The sequence below is a fragment of the Streptopelia decaocto genome (assembly GCF_964273445.1).
Source record: "Streptopelia decaocto genome assembly, chromosome: 6".
NCBI lineage: Eukaryota > Metazoa > Chordata > Aves > Columbiformes > Columbidae > Streptopelia > Streptopelia decaocto.
Window position 1 is genome coordinate 49,227,063 of NC_138660.1, and position 26,530 is coordinate 49,253,592.

The window sequence follows — 26,530 nt, forward strand, 5'->3', positions numbered from 1 at the left end:
GACAATTCTGATTACTCTTTCTTAAAACAGAATATTGAAATGTACATGCGCATTCTTGTGTATCACAGGTCCTGGCTTGAGTCCTTCCTGTATTAGAAATTTTGGTTGGCAAAATGTCTCGCTTCATGACCTAGATCATGAAAAGGTGGTGGTTTTATTTTAAAAAAATATACTTAAAAACCTGTATACATTGTGATTCAAGTTGTGGTGAGACTTCAGCATTGTGAATAAGTCTGTTAGTGTCTGTGATGGCACTTTATTTCATTGGGAAAGAAAATCTGTGCTGGCTGTTGTGAAAGTGGCATTCATAAGTGTACTGTATGCCCTTCAATATTTTTTTTAATAGGTACCTTTTCAAAATGTTTTTCTTTAAAATAAATTTTTTTAAAAGTCACATGGGCTCATCTATAAAACCTTCTATCTTTAGGAACTTTTTTGAAAAGTTGCGTTTTTGTTTTAGAAACAGTTCACAAGAGAAAAAAAAAACCACTACAACAAACATACATGCTCTTCCTTCAGTTCTGTGATATACTGTGTCTAACTTGGATCGTTTGATGTTTGATAGAAAAGAATTTGCCAGAAATAGCCACCTACTGTTAACTGTTTGCCTTTCTGTTGAAGGCTTGCTAAATGTACAGGGCTGAAGTAAAACACTGAATCATAAAAACTTGGTGCATGGTATGTCTGAGTTCTAGAATAGATATTACCAGGTAAACAGACCAAATGTTTTGTGACTGGTATTATCACTCTACAATAGTGTAATTTTTTTCAGCAGCACATCAGGATAAGACACTTAGAAATGTTTGTGAACTTACTGTGACATAAGAGGCCTCTTACTGGATGAGTAAATATTTTTCTTTTTCTCTCTGTTTTTTGTTTGTTGGGGTTTTTTGTTTGGTTGGTTTTGTCCAGCAGAACTCAGCTTTGTCTGACTGTGCTGTTGGCTTTTCTTCTTTCCTCCTGCATTCATTCATGTTCTTTGTAAGTTTTTTCATTTAATAGGATTTCAGTATTTGAACTCCACACAAAAGAAGTGCTTGAATACTTATATCACCTCTTTAAAAAAAAAATCTTTTCTGAGGAGGTAGAAATTCAAATTGACAGTCCTGCTCTGTGGAGAGCTTCTAAGAACTTGGGATGATTCACATACAAATTTTGTTAAGCATGTGTTTTGTACTACTGCACAGAGGAGACAGTGCACAAGTGGTGTAGCACTGTGTGATGAGCTGTACACCTGTGCAATACAGGGTGTTATACCCAGTTTCTAGAATATCTGGTTTATCTAGTAGCAATTTCAAGGAGCCTACAAGCTACTGTGAAGGAAGTGCAAAGGAGGCTTTCTACATTCAAGTGGGTGCTCCAGCAAAATATTAGAATGGTGGAAAATGAAACATGAACTCTGACAATTTTTGCCAATGTAAAGTACTCCTCCCTGTCGTGTGATAGCTCATGGCAGGTTTTCTAAAAATAAAGAAGTAAGTTTCTCAATACCATAATGTGTAACAGAGGTGGAGTATCTTCTGAATATTACTCTAGAATTATGTTTTGAAGCAGGCAAAACCAAACTTGAGCCTTTTTTTTTTCCAAATTTGAAATCATAATGGTGCAAATAGCACTTTCAGAATGCTAATGTGTTATGTTTGATCTTCTTGGAGATATTTTGAACTGTTTTGTTAATGGTACCATACCATCTCTGCTATATCTAGAATGAAGTCTGTATTTTGGAAGGCATATTTTCTTTGCCTTTTCTTTTTTCTTTTTTCTCTTTTTTCTTTTTTCTTTTTTCTTTTTTCTTTTTTCTTTTTTCTTTTTTCTTTTTTCTTTTTTCTTTTTTCTTTTTTCTTTTTTCTTTTTTCTTTTTTCTTTTTTCTTTTTTCTTTTTTCTTTTTTCTTTTTTCTTTTTTCTTTTTTCTTTTTTCTTCTTTTTCCTTTTTCCTTTTTCCTTTTTCCTTTTTCCTTTTTCCTTTTTCCTTTTTCCTTTTTTTTCCTGTTCTTTCAACTTCGTTCATTCGAGCCTTCTTCTTTTGAATGCGATAGAATCCCCAAGCATGACTAACTGCCCCTTCCAGAAGTTGGTCTGGTACACTCCCAGCTTAGTTTTCCATGATACTGATTCCAAAGATACATGCTTATCTGAATTGGAGAGCTTGCATGTGTGCATATTAAGTAAGAAAGAACACTATAGTTTTCTTCCTCATTCCTCTCTTATGCATAGCAGGAAACCTGAGGCATGCTCCTTCCCACGTGCCATCTTTGCAACCAGGGGCTTTTGCTGCCCAGGTGGCTTCTTACCCCTTTGGAACGAAGGTGCTCCTGTAAATCAGCTTCAACTCCTGTAAAACAAATTCTCATTGGAGCTATTTGATATCATCATTTAAAAGGGAGAACTTTTCAGTACAAATTTTAATGTTGATCCCAGTGTGATTAACTGCGTAATTTTTTTCATTGCCTCATGTTTACTTGACTTTGAGGAAGTACCTGGAACTTGCATGACAACGTTTAGAACTTTTGAATAATGTTTGCTTTTTTTTTTTTTTTCCTAATTTATCATCTAATAAGCATAGGAACTCAAAAGATTAAGAGAACACCACCAGGTATGCAGCTCTGAAGAACTGAGTGGGTGCTGGATGAAGTAAACACAAGGTGTCCTTGCTTCACAAACTGTTTAGCATTGAAACATTGCAATTATTTTTAACTTTTTGTTTTGGGAGGAGAAGAGCGGCTGTTACCAAACCTGACCAGAGGTACAGGTTTTTAAAAGCAGCATTATGCTTCATGTAAACAGTTAAAACAAGAAACTTGTTCAACTTCTTGTTAAAGCTACATCTAAATTCCTTACATCAACAGTGCCACAAAAAGATCTGTCGAAGTACAGATTCTGTCAAGGAATGGATACGATTATCAAAACTTGTACGTGAAACTGGATCCGAAAGTTTCTGAATTAAAGCGTGGGATTTTCCAGAAGAACATCGCTGTGGGAGTTTTATTTTGTTTGTCATTTTTTATTATATTTATAGGCCTCTGAGAGTCATTTAAGGAAGCACAGTAACTCTGAAGCTGTGATTCTCAGATCTACAAAAACTCTGTGGGTCTTTTCCAGTTGTTTGTTTTTGGATATGTTTGGTTGTTGAATCCCATAGAGACATTTAGTGTTCCAGAAAGTCTTTGTTGTGTGTGGCTCCCACTTCTGCTTGTTAAGGAAGATCATACTGTTTCAGTTCTCCTTAATGTTGTCTAAATAAATTCTGAAGAAATGAGAGCACTCCAGAATCTTACAGAATAGTCATAATAATAACGTGTTTGTTAAATAATAAGGTGTTTGTTAGAAAATCCAAATTCTTTCCCTGTGGTTCTTTGTCATAAATGAGTTTGGAGGCTTAAAGGATATTTTTAGCATTACAACTTTTAAATAGTTTGTTAGTATCATTTTTAACTATGTAACTTCAGTCACAAGTCAAGTTTTCCACATGAAGTTCTGTTCAGGATGGCTTGGCAGTAGCTATCCTCTTTTGAACCTCTAGCACTTCACAAAACAGTGTGTTGTTCTCATTGGTCTTTGCCTGTAACTTGGTATGTTACTGCTTATACAAGAGTGCTGCATTTTTCTCAGTGTAGATTTTTGGTGGTGGCAGTTAAAAACAAAACAAAACAACAACAACAAAAAACAAAACCACCAAAACCAACCCAACAACAACATTCAGTAATATTTTGTGACCTGCTTCTGCCAAGATACCCATTTTCTTGTGCCTGAGCACCAGCGCAGGTACCAGTTACCTGGGGATGCATCGGTACCCCCCAGCCAGGGCACGACTGGGAGGTGAGTGCGGCTACTCCCTGCACCTTTAGTCTCGTAGCATCACTAACCCGCTAATGGAGGTGCAGTGTCATCAGCTGGTAACTGGTGTGTGGATTTCTAAACCCCAGAGGGCTTTTAGCTGTGAATACCACAGCCTTCACTTCTACTTTAGTTTTAGAACTAGTGTTCTGCCTGTTTACGTTACAGCAGCAGCTTATTTATGGGAATAACCCGAGTAAAAGATGTCTGGTGAATCTTTTTTTCTCTTTCTAGATCTCGGCTTTAGTGTGCTAAGCATATGTAGTATTTCAAGCTTTTGTGGAAGATTAGTAACTGGGATTAAAAAAAATTATTTCAGCAGTAATCAGTTATCTTATGGCAGAACTGTAGCAATAGACCAAGAGTTGTTGATCCTAGCTTTTCTGTAGAGGATTTGGTGTAATGTTTATTTGAAGGATTGTGTAAGTGTAAGTTGGTATCTCTAAAATAAAAACAAGCTGAAACTTCCCAGGGACAGCTGAATTGGGCTTGTTCATGGCTTTCCTGCCTACACACTCTGCTAAATAAAATAGTACAGTTGGAGGATTATAGAGGTAGCTTTACTGTGACATTAAATCTGTTTTGAGAGCTTTCCCAGAAATATGAATATAGTAATTATATGCTTAAACAATAAGAAAACTTTCTGGGTTGTGCACTTCCTCAGGCTATTAACCTAACCACTAATTAACCAACAGGAAATTCCGGACCTGAGAGTTTCATTATTGCTATACTAAACTGTGAAAATATAAGTGTGTTAATGAGGATTTCATTATAGCCATCTGTAGCTTGTTTTGAATTGTGTTAAAACAGGAAAAACATACTATACCATCTGTTACCTAGCCATATGAAGTTGACATGAAAAAAATATTAGAAAAAACTTCCCCAAATTTACAGCCTTAGTAGTTTATTATTTCTCAAAATTTAATTGTGGCAACCACTAGTGCCGTGGCACTACCACTACTGCCGTAATGTGCCATTTGTCCCTTAAATTATGTGTTCTGTTTATTTTACAATTTCTATATTATAACTTCAATATTTGGGGAGGAAGAGGTGCTGACTTTCTGAAATGATAACTTCTGGGCAATCAATAACCCCTCAATTTCAATGTCATATACTCTCAAATATGTCTAAATAACAAAAATTCTGAAGCTGGGGATTGTCTTGCAATTTACAGTTGTTTTTGGTTTGAAGTAAATTATTTTCTGAGTAACATCTATTAGTATTTTCTCTTTCTCTGAAGAGTGAGCATGAACTCAAATGTTTTGTTCTCATCAGATGCTGAGGTTTTTGCTGCTCCTTTTTCCCTAACCCTTCTATGTTCTTTTTTATGGGTTCTTTTTCTCTCGTATTTCCTTGTGTTCCTCTATGGAGCTTTGTCCATACAAACTTTCACAAGTCCCTTGATTTGTGGTTCCCTTTGACCTTAAAAAACAGGGGAGTTGTAGTGTGTTACCACACAGTTACCAAGAAATATTATGGATTCTTAATTGTCAGATGTTTGTAGGTGTAATGTAGGTGGAGCCTTTGGTGAGAAAAAGGTGATGGTCCCATGGAAGAAGTTACAAAAAATTGCTCTGGGGAAGAGAATTGGCACAGAAGGAAATAGCAAAACAACTGTGGGATAGTGAGGCAGATCCTTAGCAGCCGAGATGAAACATGACTAAGGTCATAAAATGTGCAAATTTTTGCTGAGTAGAGAGATGAGTGATCTACGATGCGAAAATGAGAATAAAAGGTGGTAATTGAGATAGAGAGGTAGAAGGGTCATGCAGCAGTTCAAGTGAAGTCACATTGTGGACAGGCAGCCCCAAAGAGCCTCAACTCTAAAGTTGTGTGAGTAGGCGCTCTCTTCTTGTCTGAATTGGCACAGCAACTAGCATGGCTTTGCTGAGGGGTCTTAAGTACTACCTTAGTATTCAAGACAAACTATAATTTTGGTGGCTGAACATACAAACAAAATCTGTTGCTCTGCAGACTGTGATGCAACAAGCACAGAATAAAATGAGGAACTGTTTTAATATAGCACTGGATCGACAATGTAAATATCTTAATGCAGTAAAAATATAAAAAGAATCTAAGTGCTGTGCTGGCCAAAAGGATGAGGAAAAGCCAGCAGATGCGGTCTTTCTGGTCTTTCAAAAGACTTCTGCTAGTCTCTAACCTAAGGCCTTTTAGGAAAACTAAACAAACATGGCATAAGGCAGTAGAGCTTGCATGGCTAAATAATTTGCCCAAAAATAAGAACACAGGTATGGGAAATGGTCTGCTTTGAAGGTGAAAGGAGGCCACCTTGGACTTCCGCAGGGGTCTGTACTGGAGCTTAGTTCAACATGTTAATAATCTAGAAAAGCAGCTGAATATTGACCAGGCAGTAAAAAATTATTTGCAGTAATGAAAGGAGATGTGACTGAAGACTTGCAGAAGGATTTCACAACAATGAATTAAATTTACTTTAGCTAAATTTAATATGAATCAGTAAAGGAATAGAGAAGAGAAAACATTATTATGCCACTGTATATATCTATAATGACAATACAGTGCACAGTTCTGGTCTCTGTCAGCTCCAAAATGATATAGTAGAACTGGAGAAGGTTCAGAGAGGATCAACAGGGATGGTCAAGAGTGCGATATGGCTTTCATATCAGGGACATAATGATGTGGCCCCTCTGCTATCATGTTTACCATTTGTATGTGTACCCATTTATTATGTTCTAACTGTTCCAAGTAAGTTAAAAGAGAACATGTAAAAGAATTGCCTAATGATGCCGCATAAAATCCTTAAACCAAATGTTAATAATGGAAAAATAATTAGGTTTCCCTTAATCTTGAGTTATTATACAATCTATAATCAACTTCCCTTGTTGATGTGTGACTTGCATATGAAAAACAAGCTCTTGGTCTGCTTCCAAGACATTCGGAAGTCTCTTGTCTGTGCTCTCTTCTCCAGTTTTTCTTGATAGAACAAAACTATTTGCTTTTCCCCTGAGCCTTGACTGTTGATCCATCACAGATGAGATGTCATCTCAGTAGGTACACAGCAACTGAAGAAACAGAATATTTATTTAATAAAGCAGGAATTTAATCTGGAACAATGCCTGTTCTTAGCCTAGTAATCCAGGTTTCCTGCTATTCTTGCTGCTTTCAGACTTTAGTTTCTCATGGGTATTATTTAAAAAAAATAATCATTACTATTTCAGGGTTCGATGAAATATCAGATAATCTAAAAAAACAGTCTTTTGTGTATAACAATAGAGATAATAGATTCAATGAGCTCCCAACTTCACAAAAATGTCCCCATTGGGGACTTTTAAAAAAATAGATAATAATTGTGACCAGGTTTTCCATGTACAGATAATTGATACTCATACGTTGAGTTCTAACAGCCCATTGGGCTTTTGGGGGTGTGGTTTGTTGTGGGGTTTTTTGGTTGTGTTTTTTGGGTGGGGGGGTGTGATTTTTTGTTTGTTTGTTTTGTGGTGGGTTTTGTTGTTGTTTTTTCCTGTTTTTTATTCCCCAGTGCAGAAATACTCAATGCTCTGAGTAATGACAGAAAACAAGTGAATCTGAAGGTATTAGAGATCTAAAAATGGATATTGGGAAGCTTTTGTTTTACTTTCCTCACTAGTATATGCAAATCTTGATATCCTTTCAGTCTTGGAAATGATTATGTGGATTAAAGTGTGTGAAACTTCTGTACTATTAAGAAAAATGTATCCTATACAGGAAACTCTTTAGGAAGTGTTGTGTATTTAGCACTGTAATGTCATTGTATTTAGCGATGTTTAGCAATTGTTTACTTCTTTTAAAGCATGCTCACAAGAAATAAAATCAATTCAATGTTTATGATCCATTCACATGCATTCCCTTTTGCTGCTGGTACTCATCAGTTGATGTTTCCTTTTTAGGGAATGTTTGCTAATACAGCAATGCCAAGATGAGTACTTTAGATGCTTTATGGAAAAAATGAAAAGCATTTTAAAATTCTAATCCTAAAGAAATTCTAGCAAAACATTTTAATTCCATTCCCTTAGGTTTTTTTTCCCCTAATGCCCTGTCTAAGCTCTTCTCCCACTACATCTTTTAAAATTCTCTGCATTTTACCTTTCACAAGTGTTCTAGGAACTTATTAAAATAAAAAAAAAAAGATACCAATAGCCTATTTTGAGTGATATCAGTGGGTGAAAAAGCAAAAGTAACCTCTCTGAGATGCAAGGGAAATAGCCAGGGACATATCTGTAGAAAGTGAAAGAAAACCTTTCCTTTCTTCTTCTCAGGTTATCTGAAATGTTGAGCACTTGCTTATTGCAGTCAATAGTACTAAAGTCCATTGGCGACTCCCTGAATGAAAACCACAGAATTTTTCAATAGTGATAAATTTACTGCTTAACATGCTTAGTATTTGAAGTACTAGAGAGAGCGCAGAGGAGGTGACGAAGCTGGTGAGGGGCCTGGAGCACAAGTCTGATGAGGAATGGCTGACAGAACTGGGGCTGTTTAGCCTGGAGAAAAGGAGGCTGAGGGGAGACCTTATCGCTGTCTACAACTACCTGAAAGGAGGTTGTAGCATGGAGGGGGTTGGTCTCTTCTCCCAAGTAGCAAGTGATAGGACAAGGGGAAATGGCCTCAAGTTGTACCAGGGGAGGTTTAGATTGGAATATTAGGAAAAAATTCTTCACGGAAAGGGTTGTCAGGCATTGGAACAGGCTGCCCAGGGAAGTGGTGGAGTCACCAACCCTGGAGGATTTTAAAGGCATTTAGACAAGGTTCTTAGGGACATGGTTGGACTCAGTGATCCTGAGGGTGTCTTCCAAATGAAATGATTCTGTGTGAAACCCATAAGAAGGGAATTGCCAAGTAGTGAAACAGTATGTAAAATTTAGTACCTCAATATACCAGTAAGACTAAAAAAAACAAAACAAACCCAAAACTCAGATATTTTATTATTGTGAATATTAATTGAATATTTCTAGCTACAGCCTCCAAGTGGAATTCCCAGATATTTTGTCCTTTGTAGGACATACTAGCCATAGGGAATGTGTTGGTCTTTTAGACAGTGTTGATACCCTCTTTGCACTCAAACTTTTACTGCTACATTGGAAGCCCAGTCCTGCAGGTCTGACTGTGTCTGCATTATTGCTGTCTCCAGCTTTTCAAGCAATTAAAATTGCTTCAAGGATTTTTATTCTTTGTATTGCTAGTTCTTGAAGTTTAGTTGTAGAGTGTGGTTGACTTGAAACACAACCAGTGATTTTTCTGACTGTTTCATTCAACCTTACACACGTAAAGTAAAACAGACTTAGATTTCTGTTTTGTCTGATGTAATGGGGGATGGATGCTGGTGGAAGGACTTCTCAGGTAAGAGAGGCTAAATAAGGAATTGTCAGTAGTGTTGTTCACTCAGCACATGCAGTCACGCAGATGTTATCCTCTCACTGAAGTGGTACACAAAACCATTTCAAAACACTATGTGGCCTGATACAGATCTAGAAGCAACATTTACTGATGATAGGAACCTGCAGGATGTTGCCTTTGGCACTTGCCCAACAGAGTTTGGTGACTGCATTCTTTCCCTGGGCAGGCTCAATTGTAAGCAGTCCTCACGTGGCTGGATGCGTTAGGTTTGACTTTGGGAGGAGATAACTTAAATGAGAATTGCTTTTAAGCAGCTTCTGTTTTTATTGACAGTGAGGCCAAGCATCTGTAAATTATACTATTTCAAACACTGCAAAGTTGGTTTTTGTTTTCCCAATAGCATAAATATTGTACTTTTGTTTGTGAAATTGATTTATTAAGATCTTAAGCTTCAATAATTCTGTAGGTAGTATTGATTATCAAATTAACTGGATGTAAATGGTTATTTGTCTCTGCCACCTAAGCATTCCACTGAACACTTAAATTTTCCCACCTGAACTGTTTAGTTGGGTATCTTACAGACAGAGAGATGAGGAAGGCTAAAAGGCATGGAGGGAAGGAAGAGTCCTAGTTCTAAAACTTCCCATTAAACTTGTCTTGCAAAAATAAAAGGGGCATGGGAAACAGGATTGGATTCTTTTTATGGTATAAAGTCACAGAAGACATAACAAAGCCACTTAATACTCTCTTTTGAATTGGCTGAAGTAGATATGTCAGGATTAATGACTATACAAATCTCTAGATGTACTCTGTAGGCTGTTTGGTCAGGTGGTGGGATTATAAATAGGTAGAGCTTACTGATGTCACCAGCAGCGGAAGGGAACAACAGTGAGCTTGCCATGCACACACACGCCCCATCCCTTCTGCCTCCATCTGCTATTGAAGGAAATTCACTTGATTTTAATGGAGAAGAAAAACCTGTGTTATCTTGGAGGTAAGCAGAAAAGTAGTTAAATCAACTTCAGCTGTTCTTGTTCCCTCTCCTTGTTTAGCTGAGCATCAGAATGGCTTCAGGGTAATACTTGTAGTATCTTACTGGAGAGTGTCATACTAACAGTAATTTTGTTTGCTGTATACAGATAAAACTTTGACCCACAGAATTGTTCTGGTTGGTGTAAATGGGAATTCTGGAATAGTTTGTTTATGTAAAAGCACACATATTTTGCAAGACTAAGGATGCAAATGTCAGTATTTACACAGCATTTCCTTGCTTGTTTGGTTGAACTTGTCCTAACACCCGCTGTGAGAAAAAATATTTACCAATAATTAGATACCCACACCAGCACTTGAGTAATTGTTTTTTGAGGGAAAGCAGAATTTGAGTGTAGGGCAGTACATAAATTGCCAGAACTCAGACACAGGCCTGTAAAAAGAAAGAAGAATTGATGTATTTTATCCCTTCTTCAGAGAAAGTATGTAATTTTTCCAGTCAATTTTTTATCACATTTTTAGTCCCATTTTTGGCTTAAAGATGAGGGTCTATGAAGACTTGTAAATTTATCCACGTGGATGAATTTTCAGTGAAATTTCAGTGGTGCATTTCTGGGTATAGAAGCTGTTCTGTATTTGCCTTTAAGTTGATGACTGGGACCTAGAAGTTCAAATGAGGTTTCTGAGATTATTTTAAATGAGAAATGTTATTTCATGCAGCCTGTAGGACTTTTCTGGCTTTTGTTTCCATCTGATTCTGATCTAAAATTTTGTTTGGAAGAAACACACTTGTTTTTAATAACTTGTAAAGTCTATGTCTTTAGTGTTTAATTTACTAGAGTCCTCACTGTGTATTCTATTCTGTGTGTTCCTTAAATATTATTTATCCCTTTAATTTATGAAGGAAAGCATTAAAACAATTCTGTAACACCTATAAAATTAAAAGCCTAGATAATTGCACAATGCCAAGATGCACTTTGCTTACAGCAACAAATAAAGAATTTAAGAAATCTTGTTCAGTTGAACTTCTTGTAAAAGTCAGTGTGCTTCTGGCACTAAATCATATTAAAAATACTGGGTGTAATCTTGCAATAATGAAAGTTGAAAAGGATGAAGGCGTGAACACAGGAGTGAAGCAGGGTAGTTACAGCAAATCATTCATCAGCACAGTTATGTAGGGAAGTTTCTCTACATTACCCACAGCAGACTGCTGCTGCCGAGTATAACCGTTATAAAGATTAGTAAAAAGTATGCTTCCCCCTTTCCTAAAGATTTTTTTCCTACTTTATACTTAATGCTGAAGTCCTTCTTCAGAAAGAGTGGAGGCTTCCTGATGGAAGTAATGGGTCATCCAAACCAGCTTTGCTGTTAGCATCCTCACACAGGGAGCCAGCTGGCTTTGAAGAAATATCTTCCTTCCTGGCTTGTTGCAAGAGTCCAGTAAGAAATGGATCTGGGGGATCCTGAGTGCGCAGAAGAAAGCTGAAAAGGGGCCTCATGACAGCTCTTGTATGTATTATAGATGAGGATGAGTTTTGGAGGTGGAAATAAAAGCGTTCATCTGGGGCCCTGGACTGCGAACCAGTGAGGGAGTTTAAGTGAAAGTAGGCCAAAGGGGAGGGAGCTCCTGCTGGCAGTGGCAGCAAAGGTGGCTGTGAAAGCTGCTGGTCAGGCTTATGCTGTGGAGAGAGCTGGGGCAGGACTTCGGGCTGTGCTTCGTACCACCTGTTTCCCCTCACACAGCTCATAAGAGCTCAGGCTGGGGCTCCGGCAGCAGCACTGACATTTGAGGAGGCAGCAAATGTGACCCTGCTTTTGAAGGTAAGAGTGTTTCCCGCTTTGCTTTCTGAGGAGCATGCAGGGAGGGGAGTGAGTGTTGAGGAAGAAGCTGTGAAAGATGAGCAGGAGGATCTGGTGGCAGGTAGGTACTCAAAGCATTTCTTCATTTCACAAGGAGTCTTAGCCCAAGATGCTTGGTGCTTCTGTTTGGGGAGCTAAAGCTACATTGTTCATACTTCAGGAGAAACCTCTTTATTAACAACCTGGCTTTCAGGATATTAACTGCCAAGATGCTTCTCTTGCACTTTTGTAAAGAAGGCACTTGTATTAAAATAATTTTTTAGCCTGAGCTTAACTTCATTTTGTTTCATTTGATTTCCTGTAATGGACTAGGATGCTTTGTTTGCTGACATGGTTGTCTATGTAGGAATTCTCTTCATGTGTCACATAGCATCTGTGTGTATATAGAGAGATTATTTTTTTTAAGCTTCTTGCTCAAGATGGGAGGCTTTCCTGGCTTCCCATTCTCTTCTAATGCTTAATAACATGTCTGTTTTCCAGTTTACTAAACCCTCCTATTTCTTGGTTATGCAAATGTACAAAGCATTTTGAAGTTTTACCCAACTTAGGTAGCTAAAGGACGTAACTGCTAAGAGAAGGCTCCACGTGGCTGAAGAGCTTTCTACAAAGCAGAAAAAAGCTTGTTCTGTTCCAGTCAATTGCATAAAAAACAAATCAGCTGCAGTGATTTCTAAAGTTGCATCACTGTGCTTGGCTCAATTGTTCTTCTGTATCTGAACCTTCTGCTGGGAAATGGGACTGTCGCACTTGAACCCAACCTTCTACAGCAGCTAAAATTAAAAGGGAGTAAAGTTTGTCTTCTCTCTTGTTAATGCAGAGTTTCCTAGTTGCTGTCCTGCATTGTTTTCTCTATGACATACCTGTACCCGTGTACATATATTGGAGCAATGTGTGTATGTGAGGAAAAAGGGAAAGGTCTGTATAAGCCTCTTTCCTGGCCACTGCATACTGAGTGGCAATGCTTTTCCTTACCTTTTCCAGCCTCTAAATCCATGCAGTGCCTGCCTCCAGTGTTACTTCTAAAACATTATTTTGAACAGGAGAGAGAAGCAGCAGCAGCAAAGCTCAGATAAATTGACAGTTCTTGCCTCTATTGATGTTCAGAATAGCAGCTGAAAAAGCTGTGAGCAGAGCTAGGCGTTTCATCTGCGGGCTTTGAAAAACAGAGGTGTTATATCTGCTTTCATGACTAGGAGATAATGGCCAGAAGGGCAGATTCAGGTTTTGCTCTATTTAAGAGCCCTTAATTGAACTTTTCTTACTGGTCTTGGGAGAAAAGTATTTGTATGGGCATCCTGTTATAGCAGTTCTTGAAACATTGAAACAAAAAATGAGAGTTTGTTCCTAGTGGAAGTAACATGTGTTTGCTTGAGTTTTAAGCATTTGTTAGATTTATTAGTATCAAAGGTTAAGCTCCCCCTTTCAGTTCAAGCTGCTTTGTTTTCTTTTCCTGTTTATTCAGCCAGTTATATATTACTCAATTATTGTTACAGATTTACTACTTTCTATTCCATGCTCTCCTTTTCTGTCAGGCTGTTTTCATAACTAAATATGATAAATGCCAAGTAAGACATATTAAGTTTTAATAGTTTTGAGTGTCATTCACGTTTTTTGTACCTTCTTTTAGTAGTAAATCTGGGTTATTTTTTGCATTTGATACCTTGTGAAAAGGTTGTAAATAGGTATAAGTATCTGCTTATTGCAGAGGTATGTTGCACATGGACATGCCACATTTGTGTTTTGTATTAGCCCTATTTACTTCAGAAGTCTGAGTTCTTAACCTCCTTAGGAGCAGCATCCTTGGAATTACTGTTCTGCTACACCTCTTTTTTCTTGTTTTCCTTGTAATAAGAGAAAACATTGCATGAATTATGGCTTGAATACAGTCTCTTCTGTTTTCAAGAGTGCCACTGCCATGGGGGCAGACAATCAGACAAGCAAGTGTCTGTTCTAAATGGTCTGGAGGGAACTGAAGGATTCATTTGCTGCTTTTTTGCTGTTAGTGTGAACCAGACATCTGAAGATTCCGTTAAGCTTTCACCTTACTGTCATGGTTACCGTCCCAGTCATGTGACTTGTTTCTCTCTAGGATAAGACTTGTTTGAAAAAATTCTTTTCTTCAGAGCTATGAGGCTATTTAAGGGGGAATTCCACACATCCCGTTGACTAGGAGAAACTTTAGCAAGAGCTTTGAAAACATGTCTTCATCCCAGGGATGCCTCATTTTCTTGATCCAGTTTATTTATGGAAAGGGAATGGAAATGCAGGTATTTCACATTTTTTGCTTTTGTTGTAGGAGTTATCTGAATATAGGTGTAAGTAAGAGAACATGTGCAGATGATTTGTTGTTTGCTGAAACCTCACCGAGTAAACCCATAGAGAAAATCCAAGCCTGGCTTGGAGTCATAACATAAGAATGGACAGTGCTTGACTCTCATTGATCCATACCTTGATCTTAACATGCAGCTGGTGCTTTTGTAGCAGAAATAAAGAGAGAGACTGTGTGTCAAACAGTGATATTGATCTAGAGATGAAAGCCTAGTATCAAGGCCGATAAGCATGTTATATAGATGCTATGAGGCTGGCACAGCAAATACTTGGGCTGCTTAATGTTAAGCAAAAATATTAGAATACTACAGTGTGGTAAAACTAACTTAAAAGTAACCTTATTTGCAGCACTTCTGGCAACCCAAATTTTGTGTAGAAACCTTGTGTGCCTGTTAATAACTTAGTGCAGATGAACAGAATGTGACATTTCAACTAGCCAAACTCCAGTTAAAAAGTATTATTTTAATTTCCAACAAAAAGAGAGGTGCTTTTCACAAACAACAGCAAACTGTTCTTTGTGATTTTTAAACATTACCTTGTCACATATTCAGTTAGCTCTAAAATTAAAAATTTAGTATTTTTCAGGAGCTGTATGAAATAAATTCCATCTAGATTCTCATTTATTGAACTGATATTAAAATTCAGTAGGCCTACTGAACCTTAAGACCTTTAGGTAGAAGTAGATGTGATGACAAGTTAGAGACTCTGTAGAAGTCTTCAGATAAATGTTAAATGTTTTCAGGTTAATCTTAGTGTGAGAATACCAGACACGGTGAATAAGATCCATTAGGAAAGAAATGAGAATAGTTCTTATTTGAATTTCGTGTTTACAGTCCCATGTGGTTCTCTATTCTTACAAAACTTCAGCCACTGATGTGAGTAGGAAGTTCAGACATTCGGTTAGAGGATAGGAAGAAGTGTTTCCACTTCAGAAACTGCTCATTATGGTCTGCTGATACTTGAAAAACAAAATTGTAAGACTTATAACATCCAGAACAAATCTTAGTGCTTTGGAATAGCTTTTCTGTCATGTACCAAGGTTGTCTGCTCTAAAGGATTGTGATTAAGAAAGCTGTATTGTTTTAAGACTTTCATTAAAATATGAATGTGGCCAAGGCATTACAGTATTAGAGGACAAAGTAAAGTATTGCTCAGAAGTCTCTTCCGTGATCCAAATATAGTTATGTGAAAACAAAGTAATCGATGTCCAGAGGAAGACACAACATTATGAGTTTTGTGGCTTTTTTTGTGTTGTTTGTTTATTTTTTTGAGATTCTTGGCAAGCAGTGGTGGAATTGAAAGTAGAAGTCAGATGTGCCGTTCAAGACTAGTTTCAGCATTTAATTTCCTTGCATAAGAAAAACTTAGGGACATTTTTATGTAAGAAGAGAGGAACAAAGAAGTTTGGTGTATATGTATAGCCATAGATCTTAAGCAAAGGTAAAGATTCATGCTAAGTCCAATGATTGTATACCTATTTCATGTATTATGAAAGGGTGAGTCAAAGCTGGGAGTGGTTGTAATGCTTTTGGTGTCTGTCATTCTGTACTGTTTGTTTGAGGTGAGATGTCTGGACTTCTCAGTTTGATCATCTTTAAAACAGAGAAACAATGACCAGGAAAAAGCAGTTTCTGTTATTTCCTTCACATTTTCAGCATTTTGGTTTGGTTGGTTGGTTTGCTTAGTTTCTCTGGTCTGTAGTTTATTTCAGGCTTGGTTCTTGATCTCCTTGCAGGTGCTTTTGATTTGCTTTCCCAGTTTATCTGAGCCTTTTTCCTTATTCAGATGTTCTATTTGTCTTACTCTCTTGGTGCAAGACCCAAACGCACTATGGGCTCTACCAGCAGACAGTAACTTTATCTCAAGTAAGGACACCAATTCTCAAATGGGAGCCACTTAACTTGATCCATTGCGTGGGCTTCTGCTGTAAGCCCTGGACTCCACTAAGGGCAGTTTTCAGGAGTGCCTCACTTTTGTATGTTACTATTGCCAAATACTTTTTTGTTTGTTTGTTTAAGAGGCTATTTATACATAAGCCCTGAAACATATAGCAGTGATTTTTTTGAGAAACTTGCATTTATAATTTCATTCATTTGCTGGGCTATGATGAACAGAATCAGACACTAATGCTGCAATTGTCTCCAAGCTTTTTCCTAGCAAGTAGTGTTTGATTTTGAAGATGTGCAGTGGTGATGCTGTGAAACAGGGATCCTCAGAGAGGGAGCTGAATGAACAGGAGGAAAGTTGGTACTTTTGCAGTCTTTGCTTAGTGTAGGAGACAAATTTGCTCTGTGAGTGTTAAAGATGAATATTGGCCTGGAAATGCTTATAGGTGAAATTAGGGACTTAAATATTTTGTAAACCTTTCAGCCAAAACTGAGATATTGTTGTAAACAAAACAAGTGAATGTACTTAATGAAGGCCTGAACTCTTATTCAGCTGCTCCTTGGTTGGGCAGATGATGTTCAAGGTTTCAGCTGTCTGCTGCTACAGTGTAGCAATGGAGCAGCATTATTGTAATAATTGAGAAAGCATTACAATAATTGCTTGGGGTGAGAGGTCAAAGGCAAGAAAAGCTCTAGAAGAAGCTTTATTGGAATGACCTTTGTCCTCTCTCAACAGGATCTTAGTAGAGTTGATCCTTTTCTGACTTTGAGTGAAAATAAAATCAGGTGCTGCTTATACTTTTTCCATATGTAATTTTGTAAGGTTTAATATAAAAAATGTGTAGTTGCTCTTTGTATAAACTAGTGTTCTTCATGATGCCATAAGTCAAATTAACAAACTTAAGTCTGTTGATTGTGCAGTAGAAAATTTTTATTGTACTAGCTTCAGTGAACTTTTTCAGTACCTAAGAGATGACTGAAATGCAGGTGAGGTCCCTTATGACCTTTCCTGTCCTGGGTGATGGCTACAGAAAACTTGAGAGATGGTTCAGATGTTGGAGGTGAGATCTGAAGTAGTTTCAGTGAGAGGGCTATCAAGTGTATTTGTACAGTGTCTCATGTAATTGTGTTCAAGACAGGAAGTTAAGTGCTATAAACATTAATATTCCGTGATATTGGGATTTGAAGAGGTGGATTGTTTATGCCTCTGGTTGTGCACAAATCAAACAGATAGATTTCCTCTTTCTTTTCTTCATTATTTTTGGGAAAGGGATCCTTATCAAGAAGTGCTGGTGATAACTAGAATATCCAGGTCACTCTAAGTTCAAGTATTCCTCATGATTTTAAGAGCCATTCTCTAGTTACTGATAGTTAAAAATATATTGCTTGTACTTTCTAACAGGAATTGAAAGCTTGTTAGTTTTTAAAAAGGTAACATCAAATAAATAGATGCTTTATTTACTTTATTTTCAAAAAGGGTTTCCGCACATTCAGATCACTGACCCTATTATTTGTTTTGAAAAGTAGGAAATATGTTGAGATACAGCAATGACACTTTATTTTGTAGAAGAGGGGTCCAAAACATGGAAAAAGTTGACTTTATGGCCTTGCATTTGATTTTAAAAGACATACTGTTTTTCTAAACCAAATGATGAAACCTATCTGCATTTGGCTGACAGAATTCTTTAATTTCTTTACAGGAGCTGTATTCTGTCACAAAGACTGGTGGGAATTGCAGGTGGGACTTCAGAAATTTAAATTTCTAAGATATGAATACATCTTTTCTTTTGGGAACAATCAAATGTCACAAGATGAGGGCTCGCTGAAAGACTTGGCAGAAGCAGTGGGCTGCAGGTGCACTGGGAACAAGGGCAATGCAGCCTCTGCCCAGGCTGCACCAGGCTGTTCGTGTGAGAGCACGGGGGTGTCCCTCTGGCTGCCTCTTCCAGGGCTGGGAAGAATCAGAGAAGAAAGATTCTTTTTTTTCTTTTTTTAAGCAATTGATTAATCAGAAGATGACATTCAAGCTGTTGCAGTGTAATAGGTGGCTGGAATTGTTTATCTGGTGATAAATAGTGAGAAAACACATTCCTTCAGATGAGTTGAGATTGACAGTTTCAGTGTCTGGTGCAGGGAAGGTCGGTCAACTGATGGTGTGGGACCTATGGAGACAAAGAGCAAGGACCTGCATCAGATAGGATACTGCACCGCAGTTTCCAGAGGAATTTTTATTATGATTTTGGCCTTATTTGGTTAAAATTTCTGACTCCTTTTATGTTATAGCTAAATAAGCTGTGCATTGCCTCTTCCCAAAGCTTTCCTTTCGTTCTGTAGTAGCCATGAAAATAGAGTCTGGTTTTGGTTGTTCTAACTCCTGTTTATTTTGAAAATCAGAATAGATCTGCTTAGCTCTATCTGGAAGCTGTCTGAACATGAGAGGTGCTGGGAATGAGACCATTTACTGAACACCTTTTTTCTGACCTAAAGTGTTATTTTTATATGTTTGGGAATTTATTCTCTTTGTTATGGTTGTATTCTGTTGTACTAACAATCAAGTGTTTTCTTCTTTTCCGGAGAAGACACTACATTAATCATTCTTTTTTAAACAAATTAATAGAAAACCAAAAGCTCTTTCAGTTTGCTGAGTACCTGGTAGAGGTGAAGCGGTGCAAGAGAACTGGGCTTTTGTTTTTCTGTTCTTTGCGACGGATAAGTGTTTGAAATGATGGCATAGACTTGGAGTTACTTGGATAATACTGGTTTTACTTTTTGGTGTTTGACTAAAGTGGCATGTGGAGGAAAAATCACCCATGTCAGCTTCTTGGAGGCCCCATGGTGCAAAAGAGGAGGGGAGGGTTTTTAGGTTAAAACTACCCCTCTAAGTGTATTTCCACCATCCTGTCACTTGCTGCTCTTGATCTGCACCTATGGATGTAATCACAGCACTTTGATTGGTTCTTGCTGCCCAATACCGGCTGTGGGGTGCTGGGAGCACAGGGCTTCTCCTCCCTGCCAGGCACCTCTCCTGTGGCGAGGCACACACACAAACTCAAGAAAAAGCTGAAAGACTGAATGTAAATACTTTGGGCTAAGAATGTGTCGAGGGTTAAGATGGCGGGGTGACAATAAAACCCTGGCAGATGTATTGTTAACCTCCTCTCCCCCCCCCCGCCACTTCCCCCTTTTGTACCCCTCCCTCTTCCCCCTTCCCACTCAGGACAGGCGATCGGGAGGGAAAGAAGAACAGAGAGAAGAGAGTTGGAAAAATTAAAGATGTTTTACTAATGCTACTAATAAGAATAGAGAAAATAATACAAAATATACAAAACCAATCTTGAAAGTCTCAGCAACTGCAGAGCCGGCCACCAAAGTCCAGGATTAGACTCTGCAGCCAACCGGAGCTGGATTCAGTCTCTCACTAGGCCTCAGTTCTCAGGGACAACCAGCGAGATCCTCTCCTAAGATCGGCCATAAGCAGAAGGGACGAGATCCTCGTGATCTCCCACTTTTATATGAAGTATTCACGTGAATGGAATGTTATACACAGTTGGTCAGTTTCTTGGTCACTTGTTTCTCGTCGCCCCTCTTGCGAGATGTCCATCCATGCTTATCAATAAGTTTGCATTCCATTGCTAGGTTTACCAAAACATGTGTCTGGTTCTCCAGGAAAATGCAGTTAATATGAAGGCTTTAGCTGACAGGCAAAATTCACTGAAAGAGAAACTTTTTTTTTTAACAAAACCAGGACAGAATGAAATGAGAAAATTGGTGAAAAATGAGAAAGAGACATGATGTCTGGAAAGAGAAAATGAAAGTATTGCAATGCCTGTTGTTTAATAAGAGGTTGCCAAAAATGCAGCATAACTTGTGAGAAGGTATACTTGGAGATTTTCCTCCTTTGTGTGGGGTGGGGAACAAAAGCATAACTAACCATACAGTGTGAAGCTGTGCTGGAGCTGGGGAAGGTGTGCTGCTCTGCACTGGTGCAAGTGGAGAGTCAGCCAAGCTCGTTGGACTGCCTGACCCCACCTGTGTGTGCGGTGCATGTGTGTTCTTTAGAAATACATGGAACTTCATCGATCTAGCTGTTGCAGGCAAGTTTTGACAAGTATTTTATGAGTCATAGCTCTCTACAGTGTAAGTTTAGACACTGTCTAAATAAAGCTGCATTTTACTGATGTGAACCGTGCATTTATTGCTGCGTGTGATTAAGTACTCTCTAGTGGTAGCAGAGTTCCAGCACTGAAATTGTGTTCATCTGCTTAATGGAAGATAGAGTCCAATAGCCTTTAAAACAAATCTTTCTGTGGTGTGTAGCCTTCAAGGATTAAACTCTGAGTTAAGGTGTGATGTCACTTAACAGTCATCTGAAGTCACTTAAAGATAAAAGAAGGAGAAAAGCCATATTGCTTTGATTTGGATTTTTTTTCAGTATTAATTACGTATCATAGGGTGAGATTTTTATTGGGGGGGGGGGGTTATTACTGTTAAATAGTTGTATTGATGTTCTGTATTGGCTAATAATTTCTTTTTGACAGTTATATGAAAACTTAAAATCGTGCCGGCAAAAAAAAAGGCAAATGGAAGGGAGCAAAAAAAGTTCGATTCATATATTTTGTTATGTTCACATAACCCAGAAACAACCCAGCTGAGTTGCTACAGAGACCAAAGTTAAATTTGCAGCTAATGCCACATGTCTCGAATGTGGAGCACACCAAAACTAATTGATAATATGAACAGAGAGGAGGTATAAATTTTGGCAAATCCTCACTGAGCATGTTTGGATGTCTGTGAATGTCCCCGATTAGCTCCAAGAGGTGGTGAATAGTTAATTATTCAGCACAGAGTTCTGAAGTTCAAAACTCTAAGCACTTTCAGCAGCAGATGGGTCATGTGAAGTCTGGTTACACAGTCAACTGTTGCAATGCTGCTCCGGACCTTGTTTGCTCTGCATTGTGAGTGACTTTAAATTTTGTTTTCCCAAGAAAGTTGTGTGTTTCTAATTGTCGTACGCTAGATCTTTTGTTTTAATTCTGTAGGACAGTTATAGAAGTTAATTTCTTTGATTATGTTTAAAGTAAACAAACTTTGGTACAGTTCCAGAATCTAAATTGCAAGCATATTTTTGGCACCTTTGTGTATTGTATTTAAACGTATTTTACCTTTCCGTGAATGAGGGTCCATTTACACTTTTTAAAATAATGTTTTTAAGAAATTAAGAAGTTCTTATGAGGTAATACATCTCCACAGTGTGTTTTGGTTTTCTTTCTAATGGCAAAATTCTTAATATTTCCCTTCTGACAAAATTGGTGCATCGGGAAAGTTATTTGAATAGAAGGGGATGCTGGACTATATGTTATGGGATATGAGAGTCCTGCCCTCAGAGTTTACCGTAACATAAATATATTAAGAGATGTAGAGAGTTTTCTTTTATACTATTTTGGAATTTTTTTTCATAAGTTAAAGAAGTGAAACTTACCAGTGATCAGTTTTTGCATTCAAGAGTACACTGGCTCGTCACTAACATGGGAAAGGATAGAGAGAGAGTTAAAATAGGAAATTGGCAGAGGTGCCAGGAAAATATGAAAGCATATCGTGACTGAAATTTCAAGAAATACTACAACACAGTGGCATTGGTTATACTGCTATTTTATTACTGTAGAAAAGTAAATAGACTAGAGCTGGTAGGATATGTTTGAATGACTTTTATAAGCAAAAAAAAAATTTGGGGAGGAAAACTGTGATTTGATTTTTCCCTCACCTATCTATCCTATTTGTTAAACATACTGGCAGTGCAATTTGGCTTCAAACTGCATAGCACAGAATTTCTGTTTACATTAATCTGGTAAATCTGTTTGTAGAATGCACAAATTGAGTCCTTTGCTTAACCGAAGGCAGAAAAAAAGTAATTTACCTTTTTCAATGTATACTAAAAAACCCTTTTTGTTTTGTGCTTAATGTTTATTGGGCCTTTTTTTTTTTTAATATGGTAGATATACCTTAGCCTGGTATATTGTCTGTCACCACTTATTTTATATTTCAAATGTTCTCTCATCCCTTCCTTAAACATATCACTCACACAGTCTAAGTGAAAAGAATTAAGTGTGGCTTATTCCTGCTCTGAGACTTACTAGTTTGCCAGTATGGAATCGTATGTATAAATACATATTTGATTTTTTATTTTTATGCATTTATTTCAGAAGAAAATCTAAAGCGCCACCTCCTCCATCTGAAACAAAGCCTATTGCTGTTTCTCCGTTTGATGACACTGAATCAGCCAACCTCATCATGGAACATAAAGAAAATGTGATTGATAAAGACATTGAACTATTAGTGGTCCTACCAGGAGATGTCATCAAGTATACTACAGTTAACGGGAGGTAAGTTACACAGAATGACATTTTTATTCAATTTTTTTCCCCTTGCTCTAGTTTACTTCAACCCTCATCCAGGTTTTAATGACTCTGTAAAATACCTGAGTTGTTTAAGCCTGACTATTTCGGGGTAGGTGTGGAAACATTTACTTTATACATTTACCTACCTTGTGTGAAGTCTGTTTTTTGAGATCCAGAAATTCTATCACTTAGCACCTATCACCTACCCGTTGTTCTTCCTAGTCACTGCAAATCTTCGGAACAATAAGGCTTTATACAAGTCACTGAATTTTCCAACACAGGTTTTCCTTGTTAGACCTAAAGATGGGTTTCTGCACTTGCTCAGCACCGCTACCTACAGACTACTAGCAGTCCTAAAAAAAAAGGTGTCATCCCTTTCGACAAAATCTATAATGCTTCAAAGAAACAGTTTCAAGCTACAGCTTTGGAAAACTTTTTTTAAAATCAAATGTGTTTTGCTTAAGATGGTTTTAATTTGAAATACATATTTTAGTCTGCTAATTGATAGTATAGATTGTGCATATAACTCTCAAGTCACCTTTAGTTCAGAAAGACCTGGACATTGACTGGTGAATCAAAGCCATAAATCCTGGGACCTGAAATGTTACATTAATTATCATAGCAGGTCTACTAAGAAGGCTCCTAAGCGGGGCCTTGTATGGATCATGGCAATTAGGATAAGAGTTGGTTGCTTTCCTAAACTGAAATAAATAAACATTTGTGTGTGGCACTTGTGTTCACGTGTTACCAGTGCCTTTGCTACTGAAAGCAAGCAGGCTGATATATTGATTTATTTATTTATACCAGGTAATGTAAGTGTTTAGTTACGCTTACTTCACTTAATGATAAAGACTTTTGTGGCTCGAGTCTGTGCGTTTTGTCGTTTGCTGGAGTTCATGAGGTGGTTGCTTAGACTTGAAATACCAGCTTGTTCACCAGAGCTGCAATGGAGGAACTTCAGTGGATTTTTTTTTTTTTTCCCTTCCCCCCCAGACTATGTGATTTTCAGGATAACTTAAAGAAATTTTGTGCAATAATTGGTGACTGCTATGATGCTTTATGGTGTTCTTGCTAGTGTGTTTATAGCAAGAGTATTGTTGTCTGTAGGTACGGTGCCTTCCTCTGTGTTGAAAATTTCTTAAAGGTGAGACTCCATGCATACACTGTCAGGCACTTCTCTTTCTTCTTTTCACTCCCTTTGGCCACACTCACAAGTACTGTGTGCCCTCTGTCGTGCTTTGCTCAGCACAAAGAACCAGAAAGGAATGTTGCGTCTATCTTAACTCTGTCAAATTACATTGTGTATAATTACACAGTGTTCAAGGCAGGCCTCACAGGCTTATCAGGAATCACAAACATTTCCCAATCAGTTTTATTATCCCACAGTTATTGTTTTTTTTTTCAATCAAGATACCATATGTGATTGATTTTTCATAAATGGCTCTCTTGCAAACAAGAACCTATATTAGCACTGCTGGGCTCACTCAGAATGAGGGGAGGTACTGTGCAGGACCTGCAGTCCACTGTGAAACATACTTTAAACCATCTTTTCTTCTAGTTTTGCTCTGTCTTGGTAGTTGTATTTTGTGGAGAAATAGGCAAGATCCCTCTAGAAATTACCAGAACAGATAAATTGCTGTTTTCTCATTCCTGTTCATTATCAGAGATGAGTAGCTTCAAAGCTCCCCAGGCGAGAAGACCTTTTTAAATCTCAGATTAGGAAAAGCAAAGCTGTGACTTTGTACAACCATGTGCTCAAATGCCACAATCCACGAGAAGAAACTTCTTTATTTTTCTCAGATGAACATGAGTTGGTTTGATTCCCTGCTTTGGCATAGTGGATAGCAGGAGCTATGCTGAACAAAGCAATATGTTACATAGAAAAGTCTCCTGAGTAGAAGCAGGCAGAGGAGCATCAGAATGAAATCCAAAAGGGGTTTTGGAGAAAAATATTACAATGGAGAACAATTTTGATCCTTGAGTTGTTGTATAAGCAACTAAAGCAAAAAGATTGAGAGACTGAGGAAAGAAAGGAGGACTGAAGCAGCTCATTCCTCATTCTGAAGTTTCAGGCATGGGTGCGTTTAAGCCTAGACATCAATTTGTAATTTGTAGTAGCTGGTGATAGGGATCCAGTTCATCTGTTCAGAATCTGATGATCGCATTCATGTGCTCTTATGACCTGCAGGGGGGTCTGGGCACCTGCTTGGTAAAAGCAATGAATGGAAGGAAGTAAAGGTACACTGTTCAGGGGAAGGAATGAGTGAAGCTCTTTTGTTTTTAATTGAAATGTTTTTCAGAGTGATGTTTTTGAATCTTCTCCATAGGACTGAGGGATTTTCTGCAACCAAAGAAGAAGGAAAAAACCAAACTTGAAGAACTATTTTATTTAGCAGCCTTATCTTTTAAAGTTTGTTTTTTGTTTTCCCACAAAGATGAAATGCAGAGTTTGAGAAAGTTTTCTTGAAATTGAGTAATTAGTTTCAGTATAATTAGCAGCAGTAAATTAACTGGGAGATTTCAAGGGCCAATAAGGTAGTGACATGCATTTTATTTGGAAATGATGTGTCAAATAAATAGTCTTGCAGGGTAGCATGTTTAGGGCTTTGCAGGTTCAGATGCCTTTCAGAGAGACCTTAGCTTTGCTGAATTTGTTTTCTTAGAGTCCTTTGTGAGTTTTCATTTGATCCATTCTTGAGTATTTTCAGTCATTAGGGTATTCTTAATAAACTGTTGGTTTAGTCTGTATAGCTAGCTAGTGAATAACAAGCTTTGTGGTATTGCCCTACTTTTCAAAACCTATTGTACTTATAGTCATTAGTAACAAATTCTGGGGGTTTGGGTGGTTTTTTTAGTTGTTCTCCATGAAAACAGATGTCTTTGTCTCTTTAGAGCACTGGTAAATATTTTTGCAAGGAAGGCCATTGAACCATAGGCTTCAGTAATCAGAGATCTGTAGAAAGCCAAAGTGTGTGTAGGGTTTTTTCTTCTTCCTTTTTTCCATTCCATCCCTATGTAGGAATACTTTTGGTGGTTCCTGACAGATTTCATTCAGTAGTGCTTCCTGTGAGTCCCATGATGGGAAATCCTTGTTCCTAAAGTTTAATCGTGTAAGAAACTTAACTTTTTTTTTTTTTTTAAAGTTTCTAGCCCTTGTTTTTGGAGAGCAGTGTAGAAACTTGATGCATTTTTCCTTTGAACACTTGGTTCAGTATTTGAAGTGACACCTTTCACTGTTGGTTATAAACATAACATAGTTTGATACTTTCCAGGTGAAGGTCATCATTTAACTATGTGATGTAATGAGAGACCACTGTTAGCCACTTTTTATTGTAATTTAGTCAAGTAGGAATAACCAGAGGAAAATAGATGAGGGATGAAGGGGTGCAGGAATACATAAATAAATTTACAAACAGAAATTTCCAGAAATGTAGTGAAGTTAAAGAAGTTGCAAATAAAGATTTTACTGAAATTAGATAAAGGAGGACAAGCAGGTGATGTACTCTGAGACAGCTGATGGCCACTTCTTGGAGTTTTACTGAATATTCCTTATTGAAGCTGTTAAATTTACTTTGATATATGTATTCTTTTACCTGCAGTCCTTGAAGGCTATAGCAAATAATAGTTTTACAAGTCTGGAAGATGTGATTACAAAAAAAGATTGCTTTTGCTGTAGGAACATCTATCTAAAGCAGTTGTTGAAGGTGTCTTGGCCTCTAGTGAAGTGGGGGACTTCAAGTCTGAAATCCTCCAGTCAAGCTGGTCATTTCTGGAAGTACCAATGGAAAGCGAATTTGTACTGAATCAGTTTTCATGTACTAATTTGCATGTACCTGTCTGTTGTTTGCGAGCAGCTATGTTTGTCACTTATCATCCTGTCACTT

The 26,530-nt window shown here is 37.7% G+C and overlaps 1 protein-coding gene across 4 annotated transcripts in view; it reads left to right on the forward strand.

Annotated features, from left to right (window-relative positions):
* Positions 1 to 26,530, forward strand: part of COBLL1 (cordon-bleu WH2 repeat protein like 1) — an 82,469-nt gene that overhangs the window by 22,475 nt on the left and 33,464 nt on the right. For 2 of the 4 annotated variants that reach the window (XM_082055039.1, XM_082055040.1), the window contains exon 2: positions 22,452 to 22,631. In XM_082055039.1, coding sequence (XP_081911165.1) covers positions 22,452 to 22,631 — 180 coding nt within the window. Of the gene's footprint in view, positions 1 to 17,951; positions 17,990 to 22,451; positions 22,632 to 26,530 lie in introns of those variants that run through there. The other 2 variants (XM_082055041.1, XM_082055042.1) reach the window with 2 other exon arrangements.